The sequence below is a fragment of the Tasmannia lanceolata genome, unplaced genomic scaffold, assembly GCF_043159265.1.
Source record: "Tasmannia lanceolata isolate RefF3 unplaced genomic scaffold, GAP_Taslan_0.1 ptg000007l, whole genome shotgun sequence".
In the NCBI taxonomy this organism is placed as follows: domain Eukaryota; kingdom Viridiplantae; phylum Streptophyta; class Magnoliopsida; order Canellales; family Winteraceae; genus Tasmannia; species Tasmannia lanceolata.
Window position 1 is genome coordinate 19147230 of NW_027518684.1, and position 13212 is coordinate 19160441.

The 13212-nt window shown below is 40.2% G+C and overlaps 1 protein-coding gene across 1 annotated transcript; it reads right to left on the bottom strand.

Moving 5' to 3' along the window:
* Window positions 1–332: 332 nt before the first annotated feature.
* Window positions 333–9604, bottom strand: LOC143882206 (uncharacterized). Its single transcript, XM_077385675.1, has 2 exons — window positions 9484–9604; window positions 333–3807 (listed from the first exon to the last, which is right to left on the bottom strand). The coding sequence occupies exon 2, from the start codon at window positions 3770–3772 to the stop codon at window positions 908–910; it is 2865 nt and encodes a 954-aa protein (XP_077241790.1). The 5' UTR covers window positions 3773–3807; window positions 9484–9604; the 3' UTR covers window positions 333–907.
* Window positions 9605–13212: the final 3608 nt, after the last annotated feature.

Here is a 13212-nt window from a genome sequence, read left to right on the forward strand (position 1 = left end):
AAATATAGCTACAAATGAGAAGAACAGACAGTGGATCTTAGCAGTGGTGATGGTGGCTTTGAAGTTAAGACATGGTAATGCATCAATCAAACATCTACTTCTTAAAACAGACAAAAAAGGCAACTTCAAATACAATTAATCCCATGATAAAGTTCAAGGTTAAAAGAAATCATAGTTTACAAGGTGCATAATTATAGTGAATAATATGCCTAGAACTACAGAATTTAGACAATTATTTAAAAGAAGAGAAGAAAAAAACTAGAGAACCTGATTAAGGGATTGTGGAAAATCAAGCAGATGTAGCAGCATGAGCATGCGATTCACCGATAATGTTAAAAAAGAGAACCCCATAATTATACACACAAAAATACCATGGAATTACAAGAGATGGCAGAGAGCAGAAACATGAATAACATTGGCCATGGTCTGAAATTTTGATATTCGATTTCAGTATATAACTTTAAAGAAAGCAGTGTTGAATACTGCGAAGGGTTAACAATGTTAGAAACGAGAAAAGAGCCAGTACAAATCACCTCTCTTTTAATGTATCGCAATCTAAGTTGGAAAGAACTGCATGCCAAAAATCTCCTCCAAAGATACCAATCGGATTGTGATGGTCCTATCATTTAGAGAAATTCTTGACTGAGGATGATCTCACAGCACAACAGCTTGCTGACAACCTTGGGTTCTGAAATAGATAGCCTTTTATGTTTGTATCTTTGACCATTAAATGAGGTTGCTACCAAGCCACCTCAAACATAAGTATATATATAACTTCTCTCGTCCAGATTCTACAACTTGTGTCTTGCCCGGGAGGCTGAACAGATGCCCAAGGAAGAGGTGTCTCACAACTGCCCAGTGATGGAGAAAGATGCACCTGTGAAGCTAGAATGCTTGTGGTTGTATTTTAGTATGACCTGTATTGGAAGGTGCAGCTGGACGGATTACCAGGGAACTGAAAAAAAGCACTACTAGATGATGAGACTGGAATCTGAGGAAGAGGAGTAAATGAGGGGATTGGAATCTGAGGAAGAGGGGTAGACGACGGGATTGGAATCTGGTATGATGACCCGTAAGAGGAAGGCAACAGTCTGCTGAAAGAATCGCTTTGCCCTAAATAGCCAGATGGGGACTGAGAAAGAGTACCGCTAGATGATGAGACTGGAATCTGAGGAAGAGCACTAGGTGATGGGATTGGAATCAGAGGAAGAGCGGTAGATGAAGAGATTGGAATCTGGTATGATGAACCATAAGAGGAAGGTAACGGTCTGCTGAAAGAATCGCTTTGCCCTAAATAGCCACATGGGGACTGAGAAAGAGCACTGCTAGATGATGGGACTGGAATCTGAGGGAGAGTAGTAGATGATGAGATTGGAATCTGAGGAAGAACGGTAGATGATGAGATTGGAATCTGGTATGGTGACCCATAAGATGAAGGTAACTGTCTGCTGAAAGAATCGCTTTGCCCTAAATAGCCAGATGGGAACTGAGAAAGAGCACTGCTAGATGATGGGACTGGAATCTGAGGAAGAGCACAAGATGATGAGATTGGAATTTGAGGAATAACGGTAGATGATGAGATTGGAATCTGATATGGTGACCCATATGATGAAGGTAACGGTCTCCTGAAAGAATCGCATTCCCCTAAATAGCCAGATGGAAACTGAGAAAGAGCACTGCTGGATGAGGAGAGTGGAATATGAGGAAGAGCACTACTAGATGATGAGATTGGAATCAGAGGAGGAGCGGTAGATGACGGGATTGGAATCTGGTATGATGACCCATAAAATGAAGGTAACCCTCTGCTGAAACAATCGCTTTGCCCTAAAAAGCCAGATGGAGGAGGCAGACCTAAGGCTTCGCTCCTGGGAAAAGAAGCAGAAGATTCCGGCAGCATTGACCCTGGTGGCCCCGGCCAAGATGACTGACCAGGGATCTCTTTGGGTGTCGTTCCCACGGTCACGGGGCGGCCTGCTATCCTCACAGACAAATATTTTCCTTTGATAAAGTGCCCATTCATGCATTTAACAGCCTCAGCAGCATTGACAGGATCATCATACTTAACAATGGCATAGCCTTTAATAGTTTTGTCCCTATACACTTTTGAATGGCTAAGCCTTCCAAAGGGGGAAAATATCTCTATCAACAAATCATCATCCACAGATGAGGGAAGAGAACCAACAAATAGCATTGTGTCATCATCGTCCTCTAGCAGCTGGGCCCGTTTGTGTTCACCAATTTGTTTGGGCTCATCAATTTGTTCATCAACTGGAACCAGTATTCTCTCAACCATGCTTACTGCAACATCCAATGACTTCTGATCATCTGCTTCTATAATGACGTATAAATCATCATTATCTGTGGGCCCATGATTTACATCACGCTGCTGAGTTTTTCCTTCCTTCATTGAACGTATTCTTTCTAAATAAATCCTCGTCACCCCACTTTCCCTCTCCATTCTATTGATTCTGCTCCCACCGGGGCCCATTATACGACCAACAAAATCATATCCAGGGTATTCTTTCAGCGGTATGTAGAGTTTCTTGTGAAAGTGTGGGGGTTTGTATTTGGAATAGATTTTGAGCATTGAATTCTTGCCAGGACATGTATACTGCAAATGTCCCTCTTCACCACATACTCTGCATGTATCTCCATCTCTCAATTTTCCATTCAGTTTAGCAAGCTCCTCTAGCTGGGCCCATTTGTGCTCATTATTTTCTTCATCGACTGGAACCAGTAGTTGCTCAACCATGCTCACTGCCCCATCCAATGATGTCTGATTGTCTGCTTCTACCAAGACGTGTAAATCTTCATTATCTTCGGGGCGCTGCCGAGTTTTCTCTCCCTTAACTGAGCCTTTTCCTCTTAGAACAATTCTTGCCCCACTTTCTTTCTCCATTTTCTTGAGCGTGTTCCCACGGGGGCCAATTATAAGACCAACAAAATTATACTCAGGATATTCTTCCAGCGGTATGTAGAGTTTCTTGGAAAACTTTGCGGGTTTGGGTTTGGAAGGACGTTTAGGGGTGGAATTCATCTGAGTCAACCTGGAAAGGATCTGTTGCCTCTCCAGAAAGAGTTTATCACGGAACCTGATTTCCCTTGAATTAATTCTGAATCCCAAGTTATTGTACACTGGTGAGGGAGAAGGAGATCTTTCTTCCTCTGGCCCGTCATCAACAACCATGGATGCCTGCAACTTCTTATTTATCTGTAGAAGCCTCATGTGTAGATCGCAAAATTCGGGATCAAAATCGGCCACACCAACAGCGTGCCTCACGAAATCAGGCAGTTGAATAGGACCCACCATTTTTAACTGGGAATCATCAGCAGTCCACCTGCTCCTCCTTTTGCTAGTCCCATCACCTTCAACAGCTTCGCCGTAACCTTCCGGCTTCACATCCCACATACTGTGCCGTCGCTTTCCAGAACTCCCTCTCTTTTCCTGTCCCTCACAAGTATTTCCATCATTAACTACGGTCTCAGAAAACCTGGACTTTTTTTGTGATTGATCTTCTTGCAATGCATCTTTCTTGTCTTCGAAGTTTTTCATATTGGCGGATTCATCATTGTCACTGTCAGAAGATGTCTGATACACAGATTCTTCTGATGGCTCCTCACATGGTTCTTCACTAGTTGCCTCACTTGGTTCTTCACTAGGTTCCTCAATGAGTTCTTCACTAAGTTCCTCACTCGGTTCTTCACTCGGTTCTTCACTAGGATCTTCGCTTATGGCATCAGATATCTCATCATCACTGCTGCTTTCTCCCATGTTTGTTTTATAGTCCCCGAAGGGTAGAGCTCGAACTAGATATCACCAATGCAACAAAAATATCAACACATATACGTAAAATGACAAAGTTTGAAACGAAATACATGAAAAGCATAAGGAAAACACAAATTAAGCAGCCTTTGCATAAGGACAACACGAACTAAGCAGCCTTTGTTGAATGTTCAAGAGTGAGTTTGAGATGTGGTATTGGCTTTCATTTCTTATGTGCCAATAGGCCTTCACCATGTAAATGTTTCAACAGGACTTGGTGGGTCCTGATCAATGGGGTCACCTCTGTAACTAGCCTCAAGCTTAAATTTGACAGTTGGCCAATTTTAGAGGTTTCATCCTGTGAAACAACCAGTTACTCCAAAAGCTTAAGCTGTTGGAGAAGGCGTTATACTTTAACACTCCCCCTCACGTGTGGTCCCTCTTTTTAGGTTTGGCCTACACGTGGCACATGTGGCCCCTCTTTTGGGTTTGGTCAATGCATGTGGATTTTTGCTATCAAGGAGGTTTGAACCCAGGCATTTGCTCCGATACCATGGGAAACTACAAGTTACTCCAAAAGCTTAAGCTGTTGGAGAAGGCGTTATTTAATCTTTTATACTTTAACACATCCTATACTAACATGTATGCTCATCTAGGTTATGAGCTATGAATCAAGAGAATGGAACTGATTTTTCGTTCGCTTGGGAATTAATACTTGATATACCGTGTCCTTAGCAAATTAATTACTCAATTAATTTATTCACTAATTGACTCAAGTAGGGTCTGTTCCGGTGAAGGTAAATATGGAGTAAAACATTCGTTTACCCCCCATGTAGAGGTTAGTGGCAACTCCGATGACCGTGAGGAAAATTACCCTTATGGAAAGACATAAGCATGGTTTGAAAATTACAATTAAGGAGTCCCCTTTCACTATCACTCTATCCATGAAGTGCGCTTCTAAAAGCCTGATGCCTTGTAAAACGGATCTTACCTCAGCGCCATTAAAGTCGGATATGCCGTTGGGACCCGAGAATGCCTAGGAAGTCACACCCCTGTCATCTCTCAATAGGCCCCCTATCCCAGCAGGACCCGGATTCCCCAAACTGGAACCATCAAAGTTCAGCTATAGCTTCCCAAGGCTCAGGAGGATCTATCTAGGAGAAATGATATAACGCTGCTCATCACTGTAACAAACCTCACGTCATCCCCACCATAAATCATATGTTGATACAAATCTAAACTCAAGGAGGATCCTAACCAAGGAGATAGGCAGAGCTCTAACCTTTGTAACAATGAAATGAGGGCCTTTAACTTCACCCCGGAATATGAGGGCCTTTAACTTCACCTCTGAATACCCGTTGCAAATTCGTCACCCTATCCAATTCTTTGTCAAAGAAATTTCTCCTGAAATTAATTTTCCAAGACAAATTGTCATCTTCTCTTACGAAGTATTCATTTTCGAACACTCTTTTATCTATCACCACAGAATATAACTCTGGATATACATCCTTGAAGGAGGCCTCCCCACACCACTTGTGTTCCTAGAACTTTATCAGGTCTCCTTGGTAAGTACGGATCTTATACCTTCATTAAACTTCGGCTTGAGGGCCAATACAACCCTCCATACAATTACTCCACTATGCATGAACTTAAACTTATCATCCGATATCCACTAACCCGGAGTTGCCCCATATTTTCCTTCTATGACTCTCAACCAAAGATTCTGCCTTTCTTCGCCAAATCTCCACAACCAATTCCCTAGAAGATCTTCATTAACCGCTTTCAAATTTCTAATGTTGATCCCTCCAGCTTTAATTAGCTTGGTCACTTCCTCCCAGCAAACTAGATGAATATTTTCCTTTTCATCCAACTTCCCCCCTAAAGGAAGTTTCTTTGAATTTGCTCGATCGGTTTAATTACACTCACAGGGCATTTAAAGACCAACAATTGGTAAATCGGAATGTTGGCCAGAACAGCTTTGATGAAGGTTATTCTACCTCCCAAATAAACAAAGTACCTCTTCCACATATCCAGCCTCCTCTAGTTCTTTTTAGGCCTTCCTGCTCCTGCAGCAATCCAAGATATGACTAAGGGAATTTGTCCACCGAGCACCCCAACAGGCCAGCCAAACCTCCCACCTCATCATCAGAGATGTTAATTCCCTGAAGCCTTGATTTTTGAAATTTTGATCTTTGTCCGACCTCATAGCACCGAAGAACTACCTTAAGATTTAGCACAAATTCCAACTTTGGAGCCGGAATTATTGCAATGCTTTCGTGATATTTTCACGGTAAAAGATAAAACCTGAAACCCCGGATAGCGACTACTTGAAATTTAACTTTGATGGGTCCAGTTTGAGAAACCTCGGGCCGCCTGGTATAGGGGGTGTCCTTAGAGATGATTCGGGTACGGTGAAGTGGGCTTATGCTGGACCTATAGGCATTGCTGATTCTAATGAGGCGGAGGTTACGGCAGTCCATCAAGGCCTAAAATTATTGATGGAAGAAGATCTTAACGGGATGGTGGTGGAGGGGGACTCCCTCAATGTGGTTAGGAGGTTATGTGGATCCCAAGTATTCTCGTGGCGTTTTGCACAGTTTTTTGAAGAAATCCATGATATAGTGGGCAATTCTGGCATCATCTTCCGCCACGCCATTTTAAAAGATCGGCCAATGTGGTAGCGGACAACTTAACAAGGATGGGGGTTCATCTGGGACTCTTGAGCGATATGATTCTCCCCTGCCATGATTATTTCTTTCTATCAGTTTCTTTCCTTTTAAATTGTTTTCCTTCTTCTTTGTATCGAACCAACTCGGTCCTTTTTATTAATGAATTCTTCACTATTCAAAAAATAATATTTTTTAAAACCTTGGGAAATTTTTGAGTTTGTCTTTTATCAAAATGCCATGATAAAATCGTGATATTCTGGAAAATTTGAAGATACTTGTAGTTATGATCTGCATCACCATTAATAGGCTGAAAGTTAAGCTGAAAAGTCACCATATGCCCTTCAATGCGATCAAGGATCTCCTCTTTGATATCGCCAAATATCCATGAGACATCATTTTGCTAGGTAACTGATCACATGCAAGAAATCACCCGGCACCACTAAAAAATCTAGGAACTCGCTCCACTGCCAACAAATACCGGCTTTGATAGCATAGAATTCAGCCTCAATTGAGTACAACATTCCAACCGGGTTCAAGTGAACCCATATCACCCCACTATCATGCCCACATAGGACCCCCCCCCACCCAAAAAAAATTATGAAGTAGGAGTGTAGGACACTACACTAACAGACAGGCCCGTATCTGTTTGCAATCCCTAAAATAACTCTTAACCCACTTATTAATTCACCTGCACTCGGTTTCCCCTTAACCCACATAATAAGCCGGTTAATTTGTTCCTTCATTGATTCAATTGCCATATTAAATCACAATTACCAAAAATTCTAAGCTGAGAAGTGTTGAACACAATACATCCTCATTGTTGTAAAAATATTTATAATATGTCAGTTCTTGCTGAACGAATGCTAATTCTTCAATTAATCATGTTGACAGCCAATACCAGTGAGCTGGATTCAGCACCACACGAATTTTGAACTGAAAATTGATAAGAACCAAGTGAATTGTGAACCTTCAATTTAATCAGTTCTTTCTCAACTTGAAACCCCAAACACTACATTCATTCCATGAAGTAAAATCAAATGTTTCTTAAATAAAAATTCAAAAAACAATTTATGTACCTTGAAATGCAAACCGTTCTTGAATCAACCCACAACATATGTTGCATCATTATGGGTATGAGCCTAGGAATCCGACATGTATATTGAGCGTCGGATTCGATTGTCATGTCATCTTTGGGCTCATGTAGTCTCGCCCGAGGGGGAGTGTTGTTGTGTTCTTATGTTCTTCATCATGTTCGTTGTTTCCTTTCTGTGTCCTTAGTGTAGTTTTACACAGTCTTGTCCAGCTTTATGCCTTATCCTTCTTTCCGGCGATGGTGTCCCCATCGTTGGTCGGCTCTCTTACAGGCGACGGCTTTGTTTTCCCGTCGACCTCTCTTTTTCGGGCGATAGTTTCCCCATCATTGGTCGGCTCTCTTACAAGCGTCGGCTTTGTTTTTCCGTCAACCTCTCTTTTCCGGGCGATGGTTTCCCCATTGTTGGTCGGCCTCTCTTACAGGCGACGACTTTGCTTTCCCGTCGACCTCTCTTTTTCCGGGCGATGGTTTCCTCGTCGTTGGTCGGCTCTCTTACAGAAGACGGCTTCATTTTCCCGTCGGCCTTTCTTTTTCCGAGCGATGGTATCCCCATCGTTGGTTGGCTCTTTTACAGGCAACGGCTTCATTTCCAATCGACCTTCTTTTCCGGGCGATGGTGTCCTCATTGTTGGCCGGCTCTTTTCAGGCGACGATGTCCATGCCGTTGACCTTGTCTCCAGACGATGGTGTCCCCATCGTTGGTTGATTATCTTCTATTTCTTTTTCTTCCTATCTTCACGCAATGATGTTTATGCCGTCGACCTTGTCACCGGACGATGGTTTCCAATCGTTGGTTGGTTATCCTCTCTAGGCGACGGTTTCCCCGTCGACTTTGTCTCTGATGGTTTCCCCATCATCCATCAGTGGTTATCTTGTTTTGACTTTGTGCTACTTAGTCAATGTTGCCGCTCATGGTGCTTCGTCGTTGCTCATGTGCGCACCTTTGGTATGCCTATTTTGCTCGATAGATCGCTATTATTTCCTAGCCGAGATGTCACCATTCGATCCTTCGTGATTTGCAGATGTATTTGTCGGGCTCTCATTCAGGGGGAGACCCTGTTTTTTATCGCTCTCACCGTCATGCTACTTCATAGGGCGCTGGTCCTTTTTTATGGTCGTTGTCTTTTGTTTATGCTTTTCATTATGTATTTACCACATCAGCTTAAGGAGTGTTATACCAAGCTGGATGTGTGTGAGATTATGTATTTTTTGTCATTTTTAGTTGTTGTAGTTTTCTTTGTACCAAAATGGAGTTCCATGGCATATACACTCTAGCTCGAGGGGGAGTGTTGAATAACATGTAAGGGTAGTTCAGGTATTACTTGTAGTCTTACGGGTATTGTAGTCATTGTACATTGGATGCCCTATTTGGGCCTATATACATCATATACATGAAGAGGAGCTCTCTCCATCCTCTCAATTTCTAACATCTCTCTTCACTCTCTCTTTTTGGTAATAACACCTCTACTTTTTCCAATACTCTCCGAGAGAACTACAGCGACCAAACACTACTTATCACTATTCCACTATTCTCCTAGACAAATCAAATGCTTGTCTCTTCCCTTTTCACTTCTTATTCTCCTATCCCCGCAACCAAACATAGCAAGTTTTTAAGGGTGAGTTCGACCCGGGTCCCATCATTTCCTCAATCAGAAACTACATATTGTACTCATTGTAAAAAAACAAAGGAAAAAGAAAGAAAGAGGAGTGGAATAGAGAAAAGAGATAAAAATGCAAACATATCTAAAACCTAAAACATTTCTGAAGATTTAATTTCTACAAAATCAAAACAAATGTAACAAATGTTTCAACACGTGCAATTACTGAATCTTGTAAACAGAAAAACATAAAGGAAAAATGAAAAGGACAAACCCTAACCTAATCGAGGAACCCTAGGAAGAAGAGAATGGCATAGTATCGATCAAATAACGCTTATTCGAGATTTTAAAGAAACAAACCTGTTACAAGCTTTATAGATTCAAAATGCCGACTCGAAAAACGCTAACGAAACCCTGTGCAAAGTTCTTCAGAGAGAGAGAGAGAGAGAGAGGGATGATATCCGCACTCCCTTGTTTTTTTGGGGGGCAGAGAGATGATATCCGCACTCCCTTGTTTTACAAAAGAGGTCTTCTACTTTGCATTATATGCAAAAAGGGCCTTCTGGTATGACAATTTGCAAATAGCCTCATTACATTTGAGTTAATTTGACAAATCAGGTCATGCCATCAATTTGTGACCAAAATACCCATGGTGGATTTTTTTTGTAATGATAAAAGACCAAAATATCCTTATACGTTACCTAATAAAAAGGCCAAAATACCTATGATGCACTGTAACATGCTTTGCTAGGGTGGGTCCTGCAAACTCAACTCAAACCATGCGTCTGGTGGGGCCCACTTTTTGCCTCATGTTTTGATGGGTGGGCCACTTTTATACCGATTCATATTTCATAGCCAATAATGCTAGTATTTTAAGAAATGTTAATCCCACGCCCTTTTCGTGGGTATTTTTGGTTTTTTCGCAAGATAAATTTTGGGAAGTGATATTTACACCCCTTTTGATCACTAGAGACACCCAGCGTCAGTGTATCAATGGCAAAAAGGGGGCTAATGTACTTTAATAGGACATCCTATTTAAGTGGGCCCCAGTTATTTTGAGATCCCAACCTTTCAACTACTAGAAACCCAATAGCTGGGCAATGAAAACACACTGTTAGACTTTCTCAATTTATACTAGGGGGAAACTTGGAAGGCCCTAAAAGTTTTTTAAAACTTTATAAATAAAGTCTGTTTGATTATTCAATAACTTATGAATGTAATTTTTTTAGGGTTAATTATTGTTACACGCTGAAGTCTTGAAAAAATAACTGGAAAATGTTTGTTGTTGAGAAAACTCATCTAAATGCTAATTTGTAAAAAAAAAAATGAAATTGAGGGACCAAAATTTGGCTTAGTTGAATCCAAATTCAGTTAGTCGAACCCAAATTCTCAGTCAAATTTAATTTCAGTTGGTTGGACCCAATTTTGGCTTAGTCGAATCCAAATTGAGTTAGTCGGACACAAATTTGCTTAGTCGAATTCAAATCCACTTAGTCGGACCAAAATTTGGCTTACTCGAATTCAAATTAAGTTAATTGGATGTTACGTGCCTAATTGGCCATAACACAAATAAACAAGAAAAAGATAGAAATAGAGAAGGGAAAGAGGTTGATTCGAGGCAACCGGACCTCCTAGCGGCTCGATTCGAGAAGAACCGTGACTCGCCAAAACAAAGTCTCATTTGCTGTTGTAAAAATCTTCTCTTTCTTATCATTGAATTGTTACTACATAAATACAAACAAGAGGGAGTGACACATCACAAGCACACTTACCCACTAACAAGATACATCAAAAGTAACTAACTCCCACTACCCTAAACATATTAGCCACAACTAATGGCCATTGTACTAAAATACATACCCACTACTGTACACTAACTAACCCCACATACATCCTAAGAAAATACACATAGCATTGGACTCAATTTTTCTTAATCGAATCCAAATTGATTTAGTCGGACTCAAATTTGCTTTTTGAGGGCATTTTAGTCCATCAATTTAATTTAATTTATTTTTTTTGGCAATTACATCTTTAACATTATGAGACAGAACTTATTCTAGAACAAGTGCTTATCCAACATTTGCTGAACAATTTTTCGTGACAGAAACAATCCTAACTTACGACTTTAACCTAGAAAATGAGAACAATTAAAACTCTATATGACAGATGGAATTTCATTTACCCGGGACAAAATACGAAATTTGTTTAAAATTGCTAAAAAAAGAAAAAAAAAATCTTGTAACACCACATTTCTTAAGAACTCTGTGTCATCATATAATGAAGCAATTCATGTATTAGGAAAAGATAGTAATTATAGAACAAACACTATAGTAGGGTCTTTAAAGTATTTCAAGTCTTGAGCATAAAACATGTTACAATAGAAGAAAACTAGTGGCTAGCTTTTCTGACGTCAAAGCTTCTTGTACTAATTGTAGTTGAAAGAAAAAATAAAAAATTGGGGATCACTCCCATATATCTTTAATCGACTCCCCATGTGTCTTTCTCTCTCCTCGATGCTAGAGAGAGAAAGAGGAGAGAGATAGACACATGGGGAGTTGATTTAAGATATTTGGGAGTCGATTTATCACTGCCTAAAAAATGAAGAGAAGATCCTACCAGAATCTTGAAGAAATTACTTGTAACATCAAATAGAAGAATGACTACAACCCTGGAAAAAGCATAAGGGGCAGTTTGGATGCACCAATTTTAGAATATTGGATTTCCTCAAAATCCTAGAGGGGAGACAAGAGGAGGACACCGGCCGTCCATCTCTGATTTCCCTCCTTTCTTTCCGTCCAGTGATAGAGTAGGAGATTGAGAAATCTCAGGATGGGGGAGAGATTTCTAAAACTTGGATATCTTACTTAAAATCCAGATTCCTAGAACAGTCCCTAAATGTTATTAGAACAATCCAGTTTTTTGGATTGCTTTGCTTTCAAACTAAAACATGGATTCTAAATCCACGTATCCAAACAGACAGCTCAAATTCTGATCCAGTGGTATGCCAGCAGTGTTGAAAAGGTATAACGATGAAGTCATGATAATAAAGATATCTAAGACCTCCATAAGTAATAGCATGCCACTAAAGAAGCCCCCTCATCCTTCCCAAACTTCTACTAGGGCTAACTCTCCCGGAAAATGGTTGAAAGGAGTGATCAACATTTTTAATTTTTTTTGGGAAATGGAAAGGAGTGACCAGATTTTTAAAGAAAAATAAATATGTAACCATAATCCTGGACTCTGTATTCAAAATTCTGGATATTTTAAAGGACCCAAAAATTTTAGGAAAAAAGTGCACTTCTAGTTTTTAAAGCTAGACATGAAGACAACCATCAATGCATAAATTGTATTCAAGCCATCACAATCACTGGGATGAAAAAGAGAGAGAAGAATTTTCAGTTTTCACAATAAAGGGTTAGTAGTGAAATTAAGACTCAATGGTTCTACTAAAAAAATTGTCATCTTGACAGGACAGAAAACTGAGTTCCATGAAAGAAAACCCAATCATCAGAATAAGGGTGTACTGAGCCATTCAATAAAAAAAAACAAGAAGAAAAAAAATGGTTGTTAGTGAAATAACAAAAGCTCGTCAAGATCTGTACAGAAACTTGACTGGTCTTAGGTTAATCCATGTGTGCTTTAGCATACCTAACACCATACCATAAAACAAAACAAACCGAAAATTTGTCAGACTAAAAATACAGTACAATCACAGATAAAACCCACAAATCATATTGTGGAAAAATGAATGTCAGATTTACAGATGCTGAACATTCAAGGGGTTGAACATCTCAATAAGAACTTTTGTCATAGGTAGTATCAATCCATGATATCGACTTTGATACCATTGACACCGCATTAAGATGCATAAGGCCACAAAAACCAAAATGCCTTTTGGTTCTACATATCATATCGTACAACAACAAATTAATCATTTTACTGCAAATTTTGAAATCCACAACAACATTGGGCCATATTTTATCCCCTTCACGACAACACAAGCTTGTATATTGTGAAAAAAGGTCATACGTACCGGAATATTGGTGCCGGTAGCTTTGACCAACTTCCATCATCTCAATGTTGGCATCT

Coding starts and splice junctions, on each gene's coding strand:
- LOC143882206 (XM_077385675.1), bottom strand. CDS start 3,772: ATGGGAGAAAGCAGCAGTGATGATGAGATATCTGATGCCATAAGCGAA.